The following is a 23,885-nucleotide window of genomic DNA, read 5'->3' as shown; positions in this document are numbered from 1 at the left end:
TCTTGCATTTTTTGTTTTGTTTTAACGTGATAAATAATTTTCTCCTCCAAATTTGTGGACTTGTAATACTCATTCTTCTCTGCTGTTGTAAATCACACACGGGAAAACACCATGACGGCAAAGTGTGACTTGTGAACCGTGAAAGTTCTGTACGAAAATGAACACTCCGAAACCATGTGACTCTGTATCAACAGTTCATCTTTGGACCACCTATTCTGGGCCTTTTAGATGTTTAAAACAGATTATTCTTATTTTGTTTCTGGAATGATACAAAGTCAAAGCATTCTGTGTGAGAGATTTCCATATGGCCATTACTATGAAGATGAAGCTAAATAAATAGTTTCTTAAATACCAAGTTCAGCCTTTTAGAGGAGAATAAGTAGATGCAAAGAGTCTTCTATCAGAACCTTTTACATAAGAAAAGTGTTATTAATGACCCTAAAATTCAAAACTTTAAATCTAAGTTTAAGAAGTCTTTGATTTTGAGACTTCTTGGAGACTCAAGATTTGAAACTTGAGTCTAAAACTATTTCTGAAACCTTGCTCTGTCAAGCATTATCTGGTGGACAGCCTCATAACGTATGATGGTTCAACTCTTTCGCCATGACAGATCAGAGAAGAACCAACTTTACTCCATCCTCAGATTATGCTAAACTGACTTCCCATGAGTTGCTGAGTAACCTTTAACACTAAGAACACTTGTAAAATAAAACAAATGAAATATTTTTGTTTTGTCCATGTAACAACTTGTGTTTCTTGTTTAGTTTTCTTGTCAATCGTTTCATTCAAATGATTATAAGCAAAGTTGATGTTAAAATTCTGGACACAATACTGGAGACAATGAGCCCCTGTGAGCAATTTAAATTGTAATGGACTCTTGCTGAGAAAAGCCTTCTCGCCACATCACACTAACACTACCAAGAACTATTACTACTGAGAACTGATGATTTTAAGATATGACATTTCAAAAACAAGTGGATGAATTTGTGGCATAGAAGAAAATGTTTGTAATTTAGCTGCACAATCTCCATGTGGTGAGCAAAGGGGAGAATTGATGGTACTTTAGAATCGTTGTTAAACAAAAACTCTCAAAAGATCGAAAACCATCAAGATCGGTTTTGTACTACTCCAGTTCCAAACAAGAACTGGAGTAGTACAAGCTGTGATACACATCAAACAGATATTAAGCACTCAATGAATCAAAGAAAAAAGACGTTATGCTCTGAACAAAGCAATGCTGACACCCTGAAAACAATACCCTTGATAGGAAACAGACAAATACGAATGTTATGGCTCATCTCTACTCATGGATTCAGCCAATAAAACACATTAGAGGAAGACGAATAACACCCTGATACAGTATACGGAGATGTAGAGGCTGCCAAACCAAGACGGAAAAAACTACACCATCTAATCAAATGCTTGATCCAGCACACAGCAGGGGTGGCAGCTTCATCAATATCAATGACAAAAAAGCACTCACCAAAATCCACAGATGAAAAAAAATATATCAGGACATGAATCATAACATAAGACTAAACCATTTTTAGTCTTACAGAAAAACAAAAAAAAAAACTACAGATGGTTTATACGTGGAATTATGCATAATTTTCTTCATTTGCAGAATATGAAGAGGTGTAAATCAGCTCATTACTTTGATTCATGAACACACACACACCCTCCCCCATAAAAAAACAGCATGCAGCTGAAGTGTGAAGAATGAAAATACAGCAGTTTTATAGTCCCACTGCAGTAACGAGGAGATGCCTCCCTATCATTACTATACCATAGATTTTAACCAGAAATGACATGCAGTCAAAAATATGAAGTATGGTGCAAAAAAATAAAATAAAAATAAGATTTTGAAATAAATCACTCTTCAGAGCTGAAAATGCAGACTGAATAGCAAATGGATTAAACAAAACAGTATTTACCAATATGATTTTCACACTTTCAATTTATTTTGTTATTTTACTTTCCTCTTTAATTATCATACCTAAGCTGCTCTTAAATGCCCAGTATACTGCATAATTGGCCTGCAGAGACTGTATTATTCTTTAATGCTTCTTTACTCATACTTTATATCTAGTCATCATTGTAGCCTGTGAAAGATACTTTATTACTAAAATTACTTAAGTCAATCAGTTGTCTAAAATTGCTGTACAAGTATTTTTTTTCACTGCAATATGAGCATCTACATTTCTTTGCCTAATATTTTAAAAATTCCCACTTCAATATAAATAACATTGATCATGCCCATCACCTTATAATAATGCAAGTTTCGACATACATTGGAGTAAGCAAAAAAAGCATCAGTATACATCAGGGTTCATTCTTCTAAGGATTACAAAATCTTTTGATGCTTTATCTAATAGCTACGTTTGACAAACAGAAATCAGCACAGTAAGACCCTGGTTTAAACAATTATAATGAAAAAAGTTCATGTTAATTATCAGTGTTGATCATTTTCATCTGGCAAATTCAAACAGATTAAAGAAGTGACTAAATGAAGGATGAAGGACATAATATGAACCCTGATTCATTCAAAAACAGCAGCAATGTGTTTTTATTTGTCTCCCTCTTTATAAATTAGAACAAGATATCCAAACACAGAACCCACGGTGGCTTCACTGTCTTGCTAAGCAACATATCCGACAGCATCTCTACAAAAGACTTTGCAGTTTAGCAGGAGAGCTTCATATCAGCACCCAGAATGCTGACAGAAAGGCAATTCCTCCAGAGCAAGAATAAAACTTGGAGAGGCTGTCATGACAAAGTCAAGAGAGAAAACACACACCGACGTGTTGTACTAATGACGGATTGTGCAATTCTCACATCCCTTTGGCCTTGTGACTGTACATCTGCTCATAGTGTTGATGGGCTTCATATTAAATTTCATCTTCCTCTCGCACAGATCCTGTTTTGCCGTCAGTGACCCTGCTATTTCCTTTCTCTCCGTTGTAAACTCCAGCTCGCATGCACACACACTCCCAAATACTCTACCAGACAACCTATTTGTCTCAGTTATAAGGGGCAGCGACCTTTATCTTCCCTGTGTCCAAATTGTCCTCTGCTACCTTTTTGTAACTGGCTTCTCAAATGCAAACAAATTATATTGAAACTCCAGTCTGGGTTACCTCTCCTTGTGCATTTAGAAATCAATCTCTCCAAGACTTTCAGAGTAAATGAAAGCCTGAATGTGTTTATGCATCAATACGCAAAGAAACAAGTCAGCAAAGTCAAGATGTGGATATTTCTACACTGATATTTTTAAAGTGCAATCACCGCTGTAACAATGGATTTTTACATTTTTTCAGTAGAATTTTTGGAAAAAACAAGAAAAATTTAGATCTTGGAGCAAAATATTTGCTCTTGAATTAGAACGACAGGAGAAAAAGGGGAGATGGCACAGGGTTTTAAAAAGAGAGGCGAGCCAAACAGCCATAAATGATGCATGTTTGGTGGGGAGATACGCTGAAAGGCTTTATACAGGCGTCTGAAAGTTGTGGGGGGTGGGGATTCTCTGAGCCACACCCTGCCCTGCCCCCCTCCCTACTGAATAACAATGACTGAATAACAAAGCCAATCTCTGCACGTAGCACACCAGGGCAAAGACAAAGATACACTGAGGACAGCAATTTATTTTGGATGAACAGGGGGAGGCGTGCTTCCAGGTGTGAATGTGTGCACGGCAAGGCCGAAGAGTGCTAAAAAGAACATGCATGCTCAGCAAAACCTTTTTCCTCCATGAATGAAATGAAAAGGTGGGGGCGAGAATGCACAAAACAAGCAACCAGAGCAAGTTGGAAGTAAAAATAAAATGTCAGATGCTTCCACTGCAGAACAACACCTGCTAACACGAATTCCCCTAAATGATCAGTGAGCCAATGCTGGTGTTTTGACTGGCAGCTCTGAAGAGGCTGTCATCTCAAAGTGCTGCTGATAAACGATGACAACATTTAATTCCCACTGTGAGAGAGTTGAGACAGGCCGCTCTAATACTCAACACTCACGCTATTATTTGAGCATTTTTTTCTACCCGTCACCAGGTTCATCAACTAATGAATTGACAATCTGGTGCTTTGCAGGCAAGCCGTGTCCTGCGCAAGTATGATTTAGTGCCTTTCTGTAACCTCGGCAGCACGCAGCAGGGCAAACCGGATTTCAGTCTGAAAACAGTGAAAGTGAGAGAGGGAGGGAAAGGACAGGCAAATCCTTTGAAGACAAAACAAACAATGGATTTAGAAGTGTTAAAACTAATTTTCCACATCTTGACAAAAACAGTGAAGCTGCCAAAATGGTGATGATGACAGTTTGTTTTGGTAAAAGGAGATCAGTGTTTGGACAAATCTTACAAGAAAAACTAACATTCTTTGTTACTTCTGTTAATATAAATTAAATAGTGCTATGTACAACCACTGAGCAATATTTTTGTTGAAAAGACTACACTGCGTCCCATGAAAACAGCGTAAAATGCTGTTAAAATATCCACATAAGATGCATACAGAGGCCTAAACGTGGTTTAAAAGATGCGAGTAGGGATTTCTCTGTCCAGTTACAAGTGTTACATTCCCACACCAATCAATATTTATTTTTAAATGATTGGTGTCAAAGTTACTGACTAAAGTGAACTGTTGCTGGTGGATTACTGTCTTTGAATGAGCTATGTGGCTGCAACGTCTGCTGTCATTTCTTGTTAAATCTGTCTTTTGTGCTTTCCCCTAGGTGTTTGCTGCATACAACAACTTTCACAGTGAAACTGTGCTAGTTGCTGCAGCACTCGATATATCTGTGCTGGCTGAGCAAACATATCCACAGACAGCTCTCAGTACAGGAGACAGAGCTATGTAGAATTTCTACATAGCTCTGTAGAAACTATGTAGAAAATGTTACAATGTTTAAAACAAAACAGTAAATTCATGAAGTAGCACAATGTTTTCTGTGAGTTTTGTCTGCAGACAGTTAATTTGGAACATTATTTTACAAGTCAAATTATCAACCAATATCAAAGCAAAAAGTAAATGGCTAAATAACAGAAAGCTGTGCAGGTCTTAGGTGATGCATTGTCAAAATTAGTGGTTTTCTTGACCTAGTGAACTTGTGTACGAGAAGCATTTTGAGGCTAAATTGGGACAGTATCTCTCTTATAAGAAATACAGAGACAGTTGCATTACATTGAAATATGATTTAAGTGCAGTACAATGACAAATAGGCCTAAACTAATGTAGAGCATGTAATACTGGTTAAATGTTGTGTATTATTCTCCACTATTTTTTTAACTAAAAGACAAGAACTGGTCAACATAAAATAGTCATAAAAAGTTGTTCATGGATGTATAGTGCTAGGAGAGCTCCTCCAGGCGAAATGTCCAACTCTTAACCCATTTTTTTCATACTACAAAGATAAATTTGTACCAAACAATGGAGGGAAAGTATTTTAATGATAGTACTTCAAAACATTTGTCATTCAATGTACAAACCTCAGAACTTTAATCCTTTATCCTTCATTGTCTTAACTTGCCTTTTAAAAAAACAAATAGTTAATCAGTGTAGAAGGCAGCTACAATTTCTAATCTAAGCTCTAATCGGGAAGGTGTTTATTCTGGTACACTACTGACAAATATTGTTTATGTCACAAAGCTACAGAAATGATATTTGTGACAGAGAAAAGCAGTATGTCTGTGTTCAACGTGCCGGTACTGTGTATGTTACTGCCTCTACTTTATGTAAATCAGCCCGGTTATTCTTATTCTCTGTGGCCTGAACTCTGTCACTAAATTTTGATTGGCTGCTTGAGTTTTCTTTTGTTTATTTTTGCCATTTCTTCCCCACTGCTCCAGCTGTACTGTGCATATCCAGATATTTTCTCTCCTGACCAGAACACTTTGATGCAGCCAAACAGCACAGAGAAGCTGCAGGCTCACAACAAAGTTGACCCTGTCTGAAACAGAAGCGCAGATGAAGTCAGCGTCGCATACAAATGTGACTGTATTCTCCGCAGCTATTCTGTATTAACATAAAAGCGCCTGGAAAATTAAAATGGGAACTATAGCCTGAGCAAAATGACATATTGTTTTCATAAACAAGAACGGGAGATTAGGCAAATGTGGAACAAAGGTGCACAATCAAATCTGCAGGGTAAGAAACAGATTCTACTTTGTAAATAGAAGAAAAGATTAGGGATGTTTGTAGTTTACTGAAACACAGTTTTGTTTTAGCTTTAACTTACAGCTAAACAACTGTTATATTTTTTGTTAGCTCAGCAAAAAGCTAAAAAAATAAAAAGAACTGTACCAAGTCTTCTCTATGAATCAGAAATATGCTGCTTTAAAAGATATAGTTTAAATATAAAGTTTCCAATAATAATAATAATAAAACCAGTTAATCCTTATAAAAAATCCTTTTAGAAAAGGCATTTCAGAATGTTACAACTTGCTGAGACGACTCTTCTGATTCTTCTATTTCTGAACAAAATGCATGGAAAGCAGACCTTTAGAAAAATTTGTCTTTGGGACATTGGAGAACAACACATAAAACAGATTAGTCAAAAACAGGTAATACAAGCCCTAAGCTACTACAACATAATGGTAGATGAGAGTAGACATTAACTCAGAAAAGTGAAGCAAATTCAATCAAGACATTAAAGAAACCTACAACAAATGTGTGGTATATGAGGGCACTCTGTTTCATTATTTTTGATAATATGGAATATCCATACAGGAGGTTCTTCTCATTAGACTGGAACTTGATCGCAGGATCTTCTTGCTAGGTCTTTACTCAAAGTGAAACCAAAATAAAAGAGCAAATAGGAAAATTGCACTTACCTGGAAATTTATGGATAAAAACTGTATCACGGGATGGTTTGAGGAACGAACTTCTTGCTTAACCCTGAAAAAAATCTCTGCTATACTCAAAATCAGACACGATCTATTCCAGAAAGTTTGGGGTTGTTTCATAATCCACATGAAGGACAATGATTATTCAGTGAGTGATGCGACTGAAGAGTTGTTGGTGTACCCAGCTAGTTTCCTTTCTCACTGACTTTGTGACTTGATTATTTGTACACTCTTACCTTTGTTTTTCTATAATGTGTAATGCATGACTCCTGTTCCAATATTGTAGGTACCTGCACATTTGGACTATTTTTGTTCTGAAATTCTCCCTCCACCCCCATTTATGAAAAACTCAGATATATTTCTGAAAAAAAAAGAAAACTGGTTTGCTGATGAGACAATTTAAAAACATCTACTAAAAAACTTTCCTGGACTAAATTTAGACAAGATAAAAATAGTTTATTCAGAGTGCATCCCAACCCTCCTCCTACACTTCATAGTCCAGTGATTAGTACTCGACAAAAGGATTAATCAAACCCTACTTTTCTTAACTGAACTCTGACTCCAAGTCTTGGACAGGCTCCTCTGCCTGAGCATGGACACTCATGCATAATGCAAGAAGTAGCAAATGGTTTATCAGTGGGGATGCCGAGTGAAACATGGCAGGCAGGGGGAGAGCAGCAAAGAGGAGGAGTCACAGAAGGAGGTGCTGGGAAAAAAGGGAGAGAGACAAAGAGGGCATGGCTGAGGGAGCACAGGGTCACAGCAAGAAAAAGACCAGGAGCGTAACGATAGAAACTCAGTACAAAAATACTGAGTTTATGACTTAAATAAAAAAAATAAAAATAAAATAATGTGTAATGAAGGAAGGCGGTTTACAGGAAAAAAGAAATTTAAACTGTGATTTACATGTTAGAGATAATATAAGATAAAATAGTGGTGAACTTTTCTGTGACGTTTGTTATACCTTTAGTATCCTGCATAGGATAAAAGTAATTATTCCTAATACACCAACCAAGCCATAAACTTACTGTAATATGCAATTTTTTCAACTCTTATTCAGCAAAGCACAATCCTCTTTTTAACACCGAGAGGACAACACAAAAAGCTAAAACACCTAAAAGTTGCACCACAGAAATCTGTTTTGCTTGACGTTGGAAAGACGGTGACAGCACCAAATTATTATTTATGTCTTCCCTTACTAGTCATATTCTCTTTATAAATGCCCAAAGAAGTCAAGAAAACAACATTTTCACTTAAAATATTCACATCTTCTCAAGATGTGTGTGCAATCACTTCTACAATGCTCTATAGAAACTACATAAAATAACAAAAGAAAGCCGAATTATCAGTAGTGATTATTTATATTGCAGTTGTCAGCTAAAACTACACAATCATGACAGATCTTATCACACACCTGTCACATAGTGTAATGGAAGATTATCAGTTATGATTGATGAAGAACAAAATCACAAATTTCTCATGAGTGCTAATTTTCATTTGGGGCATATGGGAATACAAAGTGAGCTTGTGAGTACGTCATGTCACAATCACTCTCCTTCAGCATTTGTTTGTTACTTGGTCAACAAATTTCCCAGCTTGTATGCTGAGGTCAACTTTGATTGGCATTGCCTTATTCCCTAATTCTCATCTATAATTCAGTATATGTTGGGAGAGTGGATGGGTAGATCAAAACTACTTAATCTATGCAGAAGACAATATGATTACATCCTACCTTTGTGTAAAGCTGAATGGGTTTCATATGCACACATTTTCAGACATTCATCATGGGCATGAATCAAGTGAATTTTAGTACCTGTTTGGACCAGCTATTTTTCATCAGAAAAATTATATAAATACAATTTTGATTATTTTTAAAATATCAGAACAAAAATTACAAGTTATAATTTAACTTTCCATCCAGTGGTAAATCCAAACTAGACATATAGGCTAAATGTATCCATAGCTTCTATCCATTTTCTTTAACCATTTACACACCAGGTCCCCATCAACCCTAGAAGGCCTGAATGTGAATAGTTGTCAATGGACAAGAGGCAGGGTTCGCCCTGGACAGGTCGCCAGTTCATCACAGGGCAAGAAAGACACACTTAAACTCTGATGTAGTGGCTTAACATAAAATGCCTGTTTCTGGACTGTGAGAGGAAGGTTTAATACAAGAAGCGAAACCAGGAATGTACCTGGAAGAACAAGAAAATTCCATGCAGAAAAACCCTGAAGCCTTGATCCAAGGACTTGATTATAGCTGCAACCGCGCTAACAACTGTAACAATGTACAGTATTACAGAAAACATCCAAGAAGAAGATTTAGACACCCAGTATTTTATAACAATTTATGAACATCTGCTGATTTCAAGCTAAACTGTTTAAACAGCTGTAAATAACATTTATTCAAATGTGGAATCACTTCAAGATATAATTCCTAACCTGTCACCATAAAATAACAGCAAATTGTATGAGATATTTAGGAAGGGGGAGCTGGAGATGAACTGGACATTGCTGAATTACAAGGGTTTATGTTTAAAGCAAAGGATATTTTGAGTCACCAAACTAAAAGGATGTTGACCAAGGGAGAAGTGTCTGGATAAATGTTTTACAGTCAAACAAATGTTGAGCTAGTTGGTCACATTTATAAAGAATTGTGTTTGGAGGCATCATGGTAAGGCTTCTTTAGCTTTCTTGTACAACAAATGGTTCTGTAATAAAAATCACTCAGATATGGCACTCTACATACACTGTGAATATAAGTTCATAAACCTTCTAATGAGGTCTAAAATATCTCTCTAGCTTGGACATTTTCAAAAATGAATCTAGCCTGGGTTGGAACTCACAGGGTTCATATAAAGGATATACCACAGAGAGGAAAGGATAAAACAATACAGTGCTTCTTATTAGTTTTGGTTTCAAGCATCACTGCTACTGAAGGAACTAATCTTGGTTGAAGTTAAGTAAACTGTTCTGTCTCTGTGCACTTGAGCACATCCTGTCCACTGTTAATCAGCACCAGTTCCACTGGGTTTTTGCATTAAATCGCCCAACCAGCTGGTCACACAGACCGTCCACATCCTTCAGCTATGATGCCAGCAAACCCCGACTTGATTCAAGTCAGGATAACACTGCGACTACCTCTCTTGGCAGCTGAGAGGCAGAACAGCAGCGGGGTGACTTCAGACCCAAATGTCATGCCAATCCTTTCAGGAAGAACAAAATAGCAAAAAGGAGTCCAAGTCCCAGGTGTTTTATATTAAAAAAGGATTTCATACTGAGCTGCACAGTGGTGCAAGTGGTAGCATTGTGCATGTGCCCATGTATGCATGGCTTCTTTGCAAGTACTGCCATAATCCAAAAATATGACTGTTAGGTTAATTGGATTTTCTAAATTGCCCTTATGTGCAAGTATGGTTGTTTGTCTTGTAAGTCTCTGTGTTGCCCTGCAATATGCTTGCCAACCTGTCTACCTTCCTTCGCAGATATGGACACTGGAGATAGGCACTATGCGTGACCCTGCATGGACAAGCAGGTATAGACAAAACATGAGTCAACTTTCGAATAATTAAAAATATATATATTAATTTGGTGGTGGCAGTATCATCATGTTGTGTGGTTTTACTGCCAGAGGTGGTGGTGCATTGCACAGAAATGAAGTGAAAATAAAGAACGCCTACTTCAAAATTTTTTTAACTAAATCATCAGCTACAGGGTGAAACAGAGATAAAAAAAACTATCTTGAAAATCTGAACCTGGGTATATTTATGTACAGTTTATTCAATTAAGTCTAACAGTTCAGTTTCATCTTGCAGAACTTCTACTGACTTGTAGCGATGCATGTAGAAGTATTTAGTTTGTTTTTTTACCAACACTCAAAGCAATCCCTCACCACATAACCGATTTCTAAACAGTGCCATGGTTTAATGCTGTTGTACTTTGAGGCACTATTCGTGCAAATTTAATTTGGGTGACAAAGAAGAGAGAAATGAGCAGCTAAGTATGGAGGTGGAAAGGAGACACAGCAGAGCGAGCCACAGCCACTGTTGCAGGAGACAAATTGCAAACAGCAGGTTCCTTCATGCGATAGGTCAGACAACACACACTCGGACACACACACACATAATCACCACAGCAGCTCCTGCATCTGTACGGCAGCAGAGCTTGAAATATTCAACATAAATGCCACCCCTATCTATTGCCATTCCTTTCCCCTCCTATTTCTGCTGACTCCCCTCTACTGTCTCCCATCCCCCACTGACAGTTTGCCATTAACAAGTTTCATTTGCACAGGAGACCATAGAGCAGCATTAAGAGAAAGCAGTGGAGAAGCACACACACCAGGTAGTCGAGCTCTGGCTGTCATGAACATCTTTCACATCACAGGTCCTGTGCTGGACCAAGATGGCCACCTCTAATAAGGCCAAAGTTACCCCTTAGACTGCTGAAATGTCTGGGGAACATGTTTGCAGGAAGACAAGGACATCATAGAGTTGAGAGCGTGGAATCACTTCTGTAGCTGTCAGCAGTGAAATAACTTGAGACTGGGCAGGTTTAGTACTGAAGATACTCTCTGAAAAAGGTTCAGAAGAGATTTGGAGGTAAATTTTTCTTACTCCAGCTAGTCAGAGGAGAATCTTGTCCCAATTCTTCAAAGACACAAGTAAAAGCTCTGAGTGCTAGGATTTGTTCTCTGTTTATAAATTATTTAATGTAGTCTAAAAAGCACCCAAGACATGTTGGTCCTCAAGGATTTGGCTGAGTTGGAGATCATGCACTATCCAGGGAAAACAGTATCACATCAAGATAATTTAACAGAAACAATATTCCTTGGAATATTTCAAATCCATTCCTACTTCAAAAAACATGGCAGTCAAGTCTGGTTTCCGTTAATAAAATGTTTTCTGTCTAAGGAAACCCAATTGATTGCAGCTAGGCCTGTCACGATAGCAAATTTTGCTGAGCGATTAATTGTCTCAAAAAATTATTGCGATAAACGATAATATTGTCTGAAGACCTTTTTACACTGATTTAATGGAAATGACGTAATAATGCATGTGATTTCCTGCCAAAGATAGATACACTTTATTTTCAAAAGAATATTTAACACTGGAGCTGATAAACTAAATAAACAAAACAACCAAAAACAAAATGGATTCTCAGTCTCCATTAACAAAAAATGTACTTGATAAAAACTAAACAACATAAAGCCAAAGTGGAAATAAATACTGCATACAACCCAAAGAGTGCAGATTATGAAGTCTGTATACTATGTTGCCCTTCAGTAATAATTAGATTTAAATAGAGAAGACGGGCACATCGACTACCTGATGCAATAATTCACACTACATGATTTTTTGCTCCTATTTTTCCCCTTACAACAATCTTAGACCTTTGGTCTTCCTAAGATTGTGTGGTGTGTTACGGTAGATCGTCGTTGCCGCTCCGATCTAAATCAGGGGTTTTCCACGACTGGGATCTTAACGCAGCCTGTTGAATGTGACAGGTAGCCAATCAGAAAGCTCGGATTCTCCTCCGTGTTTTCTGAGGGGAAATTACGTCGGGGAATCCCAAACAGCTGACACTGCGCAACCCGAAGTCCAGCCGACGTGGAAACAACATTAATGTTTATTCAACATGCAAAGAATATAGAAATGACAAGAGGAGGAGTTGGAGCGAAATTGCTACCGCAGTTGATAAACCCGGTAACTTTTCAGCTGTTCTTCGTTAACGTGACGTAAATAGGTTCTAATGATTTTCATTCAGTCAGGACTTTACGCTGACACTAGCCACATGCATTGCAGGTAGATTGTTGTAAAGCATTGATTAATGCCTGGTTTTAAAATTAGTTCACTGGACTTGTAGCCATTATTTTGTGCCCATTGTTGGACACCACAGGGCAGGAACGAACCCGATCGAACCGTTATACCTAGGATTTCTGTCGGCTAATGTGTGATCTGTCAGGTTTTGAAAATGGGCCGACAATCGGCCGACAGCTCTAAGATCGTGTAGTGTGCGCTGGGCTTTACACTAAGGAAATGAGGAAGGGAGGAGTCAGTGGAGAGCACCGGAGTTGAGCCTTTTTTCATTCGGTGTCATTAACAGAAAGAGAAAAAGGTCGGGAGAGACGATAGTGCCGATAATTGAAATGACGTCGATAGTTTTAATTTATCGTACGATTAATCGATTTATCGTTTATCGCGACAGGCCTAATTGCAGCAGTCCTTCTTCCTGAATGAGCATGTGGTGAAAGTGGAATAAAACTTTTTTTTAACAGCATCTAGGATGGTATGGGGTGGTTGTGTTATGTTTAATTTGCACATTTACAGGATAAAGATAATTTGTTACCTCTGAGAAAAAGACTTTCTACATAATTTAAAGCACTTCATCTGATAGAAATCTGATCTGTGCAGTGCATCTGTGCTTGTACAGCACACAAATCCAATGATGCAACATCGTAGAACCAGCTAGAAAAAACACATTCTGCACTATGAATTCTAGCAGACTAACCCAGTTATCCACTAAACAAACAATTGCAAGAAGGAAAATACATCTATTGATCAGAGCTCTCTCTTCCAAACAACACAGTAAAATTTTGCCTTTTTTAAAAGAAAACAGGGGAAATATGTGCTGATTCCAATTTGTCCTTGAGTTTCCTGAAGAAGAATACAGCTTTTTAAATTCAACTTCTACTTTGTTGAATTTTTAAAAAAAGTAAATCACCCCATGTTTACCTTTTATCACTAATAACACTAACTTGACTTAACAGATCTAGAATGTGTTGCATTGGAGTGATAAACATATCCCATGTTTGACAGGATAACTGTTCATTACTGACTCTTAATCTTGCCTGGCAGAAACTCATTACTGAATGAACACGATGGCAGTTTTTCATAGACCATATAGCAAACAGAACAACCATGTTCAAAGCGGCGCTCTGCTCAAATGAGAGCATACAAACTTTTTGGCACACATGCAAAATATGTGTAGAGAAAAACAAAACTGCTCATCACACTAACCACACCATCTCCATGGTGACACAAAGTTGGCAGCATCAGGATGGCGCTAAATATTGGGCAATTATGGAAGAAAGCCCTTTAGAGCAAGAGATAAATTGCTCTAACAGCTGAACCATGACATTAAGCATGCAACCAGAGCTACATTGGTTTATATTAAAATATATCCAGGTGTTCAAATGGAACAGTCAAAGTCTAGACATACATTTATTGTACATTTGTGGCAAGAAAATTCATCTTCACAGGTGCTCTCCATCCCATATGATAGAGGTTGAGTTGTACTGCAAAGAATAACCAAAAATGTAGTTTTCTGAAAGAGCAACGATGCGAGAGTTTCAAAGTATGCACAACTTTGTAATGGCCTGTCACATCAAACCCCAGAACAAAACACAAAAGTTTGTGTCTTTAACCACAATATATTTTTTAAGGAAACAAAGAAACATTTAAAAGGGGATGGATATGTTTGAAAGGTTTTCTACTTATTGTAAAATCCTTCAGTGTTTGTAAGTTAATGTTCTGCATGAGCCGAGAGAAAGAATAAACGGATAACATGTCAGAATGCCAATACTGATGATGAAAATCAGGCAGCGGGGAAACAACTCAGTCATTCAGAGCCGTAGATAATCATTCCGCCATGTGCAGCCGAGTAATGCTGTTTGTCCAAAAGTCTGACTGGCTTTCAAGCAGGGTTCCAACCTGCTGAGTTTCTACAAGGTGGATTACGTCTGCTGGCAAGAGCTCAAGTACTCACTGGGTGTATCAAGGGCGACGTGTGCACGCACACACACACACACACACACACACACACGCACGCAGATCCAAGCATTAACGATAAACCCACACGCGCACATTTACGCACAATGGATTTAACTATATGCTCATTTTGGGGGAACAAGTTCGTTATGTTGTTTCTTGCAGCGCAACTCACATCTCTGAATCTGTTCCAGGATCGATCCTTGTTGTACATGAGCCACGGTGCCCGGCCATTTCTCGTGACTGATAGCGTGGACCACGGTCTCTGTGCTCAGCAAGAGAGCCACGGCAGGTAGCAGAAAGAAGAGCATCTTCTGTAAGCAGAGAGAGAAAGGAGGCTGACAGGGAAAGCTGCTGCAAAGTGTAGGCTATGGAGAGAAAAGTCTGATAAAGCACTTCAGAAGATAAAGAAATGTTACCGGGAGGCTCATGGAGAATTCCACATGCAATAATTAAAAAACTTCGCAGGAAAAAATAACCACTGTTAATATTTGGGAGTAGTGTCATAAATGCTCAAACTGCTTATCCTTTGTCTAATCGGATTATAAACACAGAGTTGTCACCGCGACAGATGGGGCAAACAATTACCCCCCAGCGTCCACCACCCCCTTCTTTATTAAGCAATTAACGGCGTTAACATAATTACCACCCCCTCGCAGCTTTGTCCTGGCTTTTTTCTGCTTTCTCCATTAGTCTCAAACTGTTACATTTAATTTCACGTTTCTGATCAACTCTATCAGGTTCCAACAGCAAATTATTTGCCTACCCGAGATAGTTATTCGGTGTCCGATCTGAAATGAAAATAAGTCCAAGGCGGCAGCGGGAACTCCTCCTGTAGCGCCCGGCTGCTTGTGGGACTGACTGAGCTAGAAAAAAAAAAGGAGCGAAGCAGGGAGGACAACTGTGGGGACCGGGAGCTTTCTCCTCCTCCTCGGCCATCAGACACCGCCCCCTTTTCTCTCTCTTCTCTCTCTCTCTCTCTCCTCAGCCCTCACCGTGTCATTGATTTTCCGCTGGGGGATCTTTTCTACGCTCACACCAAAGCGAAGGCTGAATTTCGGAGTCATGTCAAAGCACTGTTCTGCGTTGTGCAAACACCAACACCGGGTTAGTTACGCGCATCTGCTGTACAATCTCACCTCGTGTGCTCTGCCATAATGTACATAAAACAAAATAAGAGCTTTATTTGTACTGGTGCTCATGGAGGATGGATTTATCTGATAAGAGCACATTTTAGAAACAGGGCAAAGAACGCTGTTCAAAAGCTCATATTTTTAGGTGGCCTCCAGTTATATATAGGCCAAATTACTGGGGCTCCATTGTGAAAGGCAAAGTCTTTCATATTTAATCAGTGCTCATCATCCACTTTAGTTTTCTTTCATTTTTGCACATTTATAGTGAAGTTATTGCTCTAATGCTTGTGTCAATGTTTGGGGCAAATAAGAATAATGGAAACCACTCCTCTGTACTATATCTGTTCTGTTCTATTGATTTGTTTTGGGGGCAGGGGAGCAGTAACTCAGTGCAGTTCTATTTCCCCAAGTCTCACATGAAAGGTTTTTCTGTTTTAGCATGTTTTGACTGCTGTCACTATTTTCTTTGCTGATGCTTGAGAAGTGGCCAGCTGCTATGGATGAATGTGGTTGATATCAGATACAGGAAGAAAACAATTTTTAAAGTTTTTTTTATTTTTATTTCTTAAATGTAATTTTCAATTAAAAATACATTTTCAACTATGTGTGGTTTTTATTTTCCTCTTCTCACCATTTTGATAGGTGGTATTTTTTATGTAAGGGCTCTGTCCAACTATATATTTCTCTCATACTAAAGTATTTTATCTTAAGTTAGTGTTTTTCCTATCCATCTGCTTCCGTCATATTGTACTAATCTTGTTTCTATGTTACCAATCACACCAAATCTGAACATAAACAGCTAATTGTTTCTGTCTGGATTTGCCACATTTGGCATTCTTCTGGGGCAGAATTATGATGCACATCTCACATAAATCACCTAAACGTCAAATAAAATTCAACATAACTGTTCAAACTGCAGATTCTTTGAGAACAATCAGATAGCTGTCCTATTCAGTACCACATATGGACATGGCAAAATTCTGATTTTCTTGGAAGGGGGGCCAGCATGTCTGTATTGGGCCATTCAGACAGCCATCAAAAGTTGAATATCTGTCACATGTAGGCATTCGCCTGTTGCTTAATGTTGCCTAAGTCATAAAACTGAAAGTGTCATATTTCTTAAGAAATCACTTAAATGAAATGATATTGGATATGATTAACCCTATGAAATAGGATTTACCCTAATGTGTATTTTTTTTCTTTTTAATGTCAACGAACCCAGCAATACAAAACATGTTGCCTTTTCCAATTAAATTAGCCACGTCAGTGTTTTAACACAATCAGACTCATATTATAATAAGTTTGACTGACAGAGAATGATCATAAAGTGTAACAGACTTTCTGTTACAACCCAAGAATTTGCTTTTGGGCTCAAAATGGCTGAAAGTAAATGTTGAACACTCTATAGAGTATTCCACTTAAGCAAAGTAAGAAAGTAATATATGACTTTCTTACTTTGATTAAGTGGAATACTTAAGTAAAAAATACAGCTTTTTCCAGCTGTATGACATACAACAGCCCTGACTGCATTATTTCCATAACGAACAAGATAAGGATTGTGTCTCTTCTAGATGTAAGTACATTCTTCAGTTTGTTATCTTGTACTTTGAAATACAAGAAAGGGCTAGAAAGATTGTGTGGTAGACCAAATGGGAAAAGTAGTTAAGAAGCTCAATGTGGACAAATTGAAGTTCTGAAAGAGTTATACAGTATCTATTCATAGAGACATGAATTAGAATAAATGATATTCAAAAATTTACAAGACATCTAGATGTAAGTTTTAAAAGCTTTTTCAATTGTGGGCTAAATTTGATCTAGAACATCTTTCACTGAGCAAGACTCAACCATGTGCAAAATACCAAAGGTTGTATGTTTATTCAATCACTAATACAAAACTTGCAAAAGCAGCAAATAATTTGGTGTTAATAATATAAGCTCTTTATTTGCAAAGACATGCTAGTACAAAAGGATCTATCATGTACTTTAGCCTATTGATAGTGAACCATAAGTGCATTCAAGCATCCAAAACAGGTCTTTGGATTATATGTATCTTCTATTTTTAACTCCGGGAGCTGATGCAATTGTTATTTCTGTCTAACATTTTTAGTCAAATTTTACCACTCTTTTATTCCAGTTAAGGTCCCACTTCACTCAGATAGTTTTCTCAACGTTTTTCTTTTTTTTTTTTCCTCTGAGGATAAAACAGAAGAACAGCTTTAGGGTTAACCAATTTTAAATAAGAAGATAAAAACTTATGAAACAAGTGAAGGGGAGAAACTGCATCCTAGCAATAAGTTTGCAGCTTTAGATCCTTCACTCTAGAAGTGCAGAAGGCAAAAGAAAAACAACAGAGGGCTAACAAAATGATGAAACAAGACTCAAGTTGAGTGTGTGGATGTGTGTAGGTGTGCCGTAGACAAGAAAACAGGAAGATGATTCTTGAACATGTGCAGAGGTTTGTGATGGACAGTGTCTTAATGAGTTTTATGTGTGTAACTTTCATATAAGTGGCTCCATCCATCTGTCTGAGAATGAAGCTTATAGATGACGCATGTCTGGTCTCCCCTGTTCTAGAAGCTGAGAGAATTCCAGCAAAACATAACATCTCTGTCACACAAAAATTTACATTTATAGTGCTCTTCGGGGCATTCATAAATCCAATTACCAAAGACGTTACACACAAGATGAAAAGAGAAAACTCAAAGAGCATGGAACACACCAGCAAATAGGATAACATGTAGAGAGATTTTTTTTTTCTTTTTTTTTATAATGCTGTAGTTCAGAACATGGTGTTGATATACCCCATCTAAAAACAACATTCATTCATTATCTAAATAGTAATGAGACTATGTTTAGCATGTAAACACATGAAAATCCCATAGAAGAAGATACATTCTTTCTGCAAGATCCCTTCAGTTGGATTGTATTTAATTATTTTTTTTTTGGTTCTGTGCTATTTTGGCTGCTACTATATGTAAGCTTCAAAGCAAGGAGATGGATGGATTTTGTTGTTGCTCAGCTTTATATCTGTATAACACACTACAGGAAAAGCCCTAAGAACAGAACAGCTTTTTTTTCTGAAAGAATTTTTCCGTTTCGGCAAATCAGGGGAAAACCTTTATTTCTACATGGATCATGGAATTACCCCTCATTATCTGAGTGAACCATAAAACACCCAAACAGACCCTATTTACCATAAACCCACACAATCAGAATGACCACATGCACTTCTAAGGAAGTTGACAAATAGAAGTGCTTTATAGCTCAGATTTGAAACTCTGCAGACTTGAGTATCATCTCAGGACTACTCTTCATTGGTCATAACTCACAGTGATGTCAAAAGAAAAAGAAAAAAGAAAATCAGATAAGATTGGCCTAAACTATTGAATGCCATTTTTTTAGCCAAGTTGTAATGGAATCATAGCGCCATCCGAAGGACTACTAAGTTGGACCAGAGACAGTATTGCAATGATCTCAACAACTAAATAAAACTAGTCCTTTTACAAAAACCCTGTAATGTCATTTCATAAATGGTGTCACATTTTTAATGCTGGAAAATGATCAAACTGTTGTGTTTTTTTCTTATTGTCTTTATCAGAATTTTAGACTACCCTCTGGTAATTTATTTTATTTTCAGACATTTTAACATTTCTGTTTACAAGTCAAAAACATACAATCGAGAAAATAGTCAAAGGTCATTTTTTAAATAGAGCTTTTGGGTTCTTGACTGTTGTTATTTTTTGGAATTGGGCAGCAGAAATATCATATTTAATGTAATACAGCACACACTGCAGGGCAACATTTTCCTAGGAGCTGTCTATGGTGCTGGAATTTACCACACATTTTAAAGTTGTTAAAAAAAATCCAGTAAATCTGGAACTGACTGAAGCATCTGTATACTTCCTCTTATTTCCCAAGGCAAATTGCAGCTAAACAAGAAGAATCAACAAATTGCAATTAAAATTGCTGGAGGACAATTTTTGTTTGTCAAGGGTAAAAGAAAGCTACCTATTTCTTTTCACCTTTTCAACCTTTAGCAATAGTATAAATTCTGTGGCAATGGGGGAATGTTTTAGGTGCTCAGCAAAAACACAAATGATAGAACAGATCAAATATGCATGTTTGGCAGATTTAAAGGAACTCTGTGTGCAGAGGAAAACCTTCGATGGTGATCACCACTGCTGGAAAGTATGGTTAAACCTGTTATTTGAAAATAGAATATTTTATTATCCAAAATAATGAACCAAAGTCAACATTTAGGTGACATATTCAACAGAAAAACAGATCTAGTGCTGTTAAAACACTGGAAATCCCTTGGATGGGGAAAACTGCGGAGCACCATCAATCGTATTGTTAAACCACACTGAGCAAGATGTAGAATTGGGACTTCCCAAAGATGTTATGTAGCATATCTCACACAAAGTTCAACTTAAACATATTCATCACTGGCTGACACTGACAGATATAGAACATTCAAACAACCTGAATGCAAACTAGAAGATGAAAAAAGTAAAACAAAACCATAGCAAACAGGAAAAGTCTGCAATAATAAAAGTTTGTTCAGTCTCAGTTTGTCATTTTCTCACAAAGATGACAGAACACTCAGCAAAGCAGACAGTTAGTCAGTGGTCAAGGACATGAAAACTAAGAGTGAATTTATAATGAACAGAAAAAAAGAGGTTTCGCTAATGATACAGAATATAAATACAACAGAAAAAATCTGAACCTGTATTAACATTGCGATCTAGTGTTGTGATCAGGGTTCAAATTTCCTTGGGCATTTGAGCTGATATTCCAGCAACCCAGAGGACATGAGAGAAGAGTTTGGTATTATAAACCAGCAATGACACAGAGAGGTTATCTTCTTACAGCAGCCCACTGTTTGAGAGGACTTAAAAGGAACGGAGGTACACTGCAATGCAGTACTGCACCGAAAAACCGGGGCCTCCCTCCTGGGTAGTACTGAAGAGGCAACACACAAGGTCACAAAGGTTTCTTGACTCAGGTAGTCAGGAGAGTTTTTGTCAGGAGGGAGTTACTTTGCTATAAAAACAAAGTGTTTTGGTCGAGTGCTGACTAATCTTGTCCTTATTTCATTTCTTTATATTTGAATCCCAAATAAATCAATTTGTAAGATTCATGCTCAACTTTTGCTTTTGCTCTTCAAGATGTATGCATATCTGAAAAAGTTGTTCTCCAGACAGTGGAAATAAGGAGTTTCAAAGGTATTTAAAATAATAACTCAGAGCCAGGAAACACAACAATCTCAAATGTACCACCGTTCATTGTCTTTCAAAGCAAACCATTATTTTAAAATGCATCCTTCTGAAATTCACTACCATTTATGTTCTCTGGAACTGCACATGGAAAACAGTCACAAAAACCATAGAACTGATTATTTTTTCTTGGGAATTTTTTAAAATGGAAATTCTTAAGTTGGGTAAATGCGTGGGTCCTTGCTGGTGACAAAACAGAAAGTAGTAAATACTGTTCTCATGCAGGGTATGCACGTCACTGACAGGAAACAGTCTCTGACACTTTTTGCCAAAAGATTATGACTCAACTAGAATTTAGAGTTTAAGAAAAATGACAAAACCTAAGCCTAAGGCTATGACACTAATATCTATCCAGCTGAACTGTCTTTTTTTTCTGTGCCTGAATGAAAAAAGCAAAATACCGTAAGAAGAGAACATTTGACTCCAGACACTGTCCACATTTTTAAACTTCCTTTCCATCCACCACATGAGAGGCAATAACTTGAAGTGGGTTTTATCAGAACAAATGACATATTGATGTGAGAAAACTAACTGCCGATGGACCGATACAGTGTGAGTACTGTGGGACGCTCAGAATTATGTTTTGCTACTTTTAGTGTAGTTAAATCTCCTGAGTAAAATAGACACTTGTTATGTGGAGAAAAGTGAGACTTGGACAACAGCTCACTAATAAAAAATATTGAACAGCTGTTTTTCAAAAGCATCTGTTTGGAAAAGTTGGAACATTAGACTACCATTGGAATGAAATTGCACGTCTAACCTGAAATATTCCCAGAATGAAAGAGTTTAAAAAGACAGTATTTGCTGTAGACAACTGCGGTAACGTACAGGCTGACTGCAGTTGCCACAGATCACTTCATACTCCTTCTGCTTAATGCCATTTTGCTAAATTTCTGAGTTACTGCCCTCACACAACAGTTCTTGTGACTTCCATCACCTCACTGGATATCACGTTTGCACCAAGGTTGGCGCTCCAGACGTGATATCGTCACCACTCATCAACTTTCTCCAGCATCCTTGGTGAACTTGACGAAGGTTTCCAGATATGGATATGGAAAGTAATACATCTATGATGATATACAAGCTTCAACAAAGTTGAAAAGAAAAAGTTCTAAATACGTTATGTTCATATACTGTTTGCCTTTCAAGGACAATGTGCAACCTGTTATGCATTTAAATTAGAAATATATTTAAGAACACAAGACTCAAAGAGAAAAATCTATGGTTTTTGAGCTTCTCTTTCAACTCTGATTATTATATCTCCTTTATAACACAGAGCATCATATGTTCCAAAGGGCTTCCTTTTAAGTAAAAATCATACTGAGCAGATTCATTAAGAATAAAACTAGCTTTAATTAAAAATTAGGATGGAAGACTTCAGCTCAGTGAAATTGCTCAACAATCACTAAACAGTCAGAGCCAATGTATTATCACCTTGTTATTTATTTTAAGGAGGAAAGATATATTTTGACAGTTTTTGACAAATTCTCGCTTTGCACAAGTTGTAAGCACACCCCAGGTGAATACTGAACTTTCAACTTGATAAATTTTTTTTCTACCCACAAGAGTTGCTAGAAATCTAGCAGCTGACCACAGCAGTGGGTCCACGGCTGCCTCAGAGTGGGAGGAAAGAGATAACCCTTATCAAGTTTTTCTCAAAGGGAACTCACAGCCGTGAAAGCTAATTACACTCTGACTCCATGGAGAACAACTATAAAACTCACTGATCCACTACATGTTTCTATGTCTGAAAAGAGATGTAAGGCCAATTTGTTTTTAATCAGAGTTTCTTTAAACACATACTCAAAAGAAATCCCTTCAAACATATTGTAATGCATTATCTATTATGGCATTTCCAGCTAAATAAAATCTCCAAGAAGAATTAATTGCTGAATCCATTCTTCCATATTCTCTCCAAAGTCTCCTTGAAGGTGTTGACCCAGTGTTTTCTAGTTGTTGTTGTTTTTTTTCTCGTAATACTACTGTCTGGGTTTTCCTACAGGCAGTTCAAAAGTTCAAAAATAATTGTCATTTAGTTCTGTTAAAACAACAGACCTTAGAAAGACAGTTTGGTTTTGTTAAAAATATCTACAGTTCCTGAACATTTTCACATTTTGTCATCTCACGAACATTAATGTATTTTATTAGAAAATCATCTTGATAGTTATGGTGCACATTTGTTTTTAGCTTTTCTGTTTCTCCACATTTTACAGCAATTAGAATTGCCCATTTTTTGCAAAATAGCGCAGGCTCATTCAAAGTGAAAGGGAAATCGCTGACAATATAATTTTTTTCTAAAATAGATTCTCAATTGGACTTAGGTCAGATCTTTAACTAGGCCAATTTAACACATGACTGTGTTTTAATCTTAACCATTCCACTGTATTTCACAGTTAGGGAGGTTTGCTCAGGGTTTTGTGTAGTTCCGTTTTAGCTCTATTTAGTCCTATTTCTTCTCTCACCAGAGCAGCAATCCTCCACGTTTGCCTTGTCCCCAGTGATTTCAAACTGAAAATGGGACTTCTTATGGTTTATCCCGAACAATGGCATTCATCTTTTCACTCCTACGTAGGTCAAATTTATGGAGTGTATGACTAATAGGTGTTCCATCAAAGATTTCTCCCACTTGAGGTGTGGATTTCCACATCTCCTCCAGGAATACTATGGGGCTTTTGTCTGTTGCTTTGATAAATGCCTTGGTACACACCAAACAATTCAGCTTTTCTTAACAACTCAAATGCTGTTAGGTTTTATCTGGGTTAGACTGACAAAAATTGAGTTAAAAAATTATGACTCTGGAGTTGAAGTCGGCACTGTGCTATTCTTTGAGTAACTCCACAGCTTATCTATGTGATCACGGGAATTCTCCTCC

At 37.4% G+C, this 23,885-nt stretch overlaps 1 protein-coding gene across 1 annotated transcript in view; it reads right to left on the bottom strand.

The window, feature by feature from the left end:
- spock1 (SPARC (osteonectin), cwcv and kazal like domains proteoglycan 1) overlaps nucleotides 1–14,916 on the bottom strand; it is a 193,269-nt gene extending 178,353 nt beyond the window's left edge. Inside the window, 2 exon segments of the mRNA XM_032555366.1 lie at nucleotides 14,780–14,818; nucleotides 14,820–14,916. Coding sequence (XP_032411257.1) covers nucleotides 14,780–14,818; nucleotides 14,820–14,915 — 135 coding nt within the window. The 5' untranslated portion in view covers nucleotide 14,916.
- Between the last annotated feature and the right edge of the window lie 8,969 nt (nucleotides 14,917–23,885).

This window comes from Xiphophorus hellerii, chromosome 23 (genome assembly GCF_003331165.1).
Source record: "Xiphophorus hellerii strain 12219 chromosome 23, Xiphophorus_hellerii-4.1, whole genome shotgun sequence".
NCBI lineage: Eukaryota > Metazoa > Chordata > Actinopteri > Cyprinodontiformes > Poeciliidae > Xiphophorus > Xiphophorus hellerii.
This window is presented reverse-complemented; position numbering and strand designations above follow the sequence as displayed.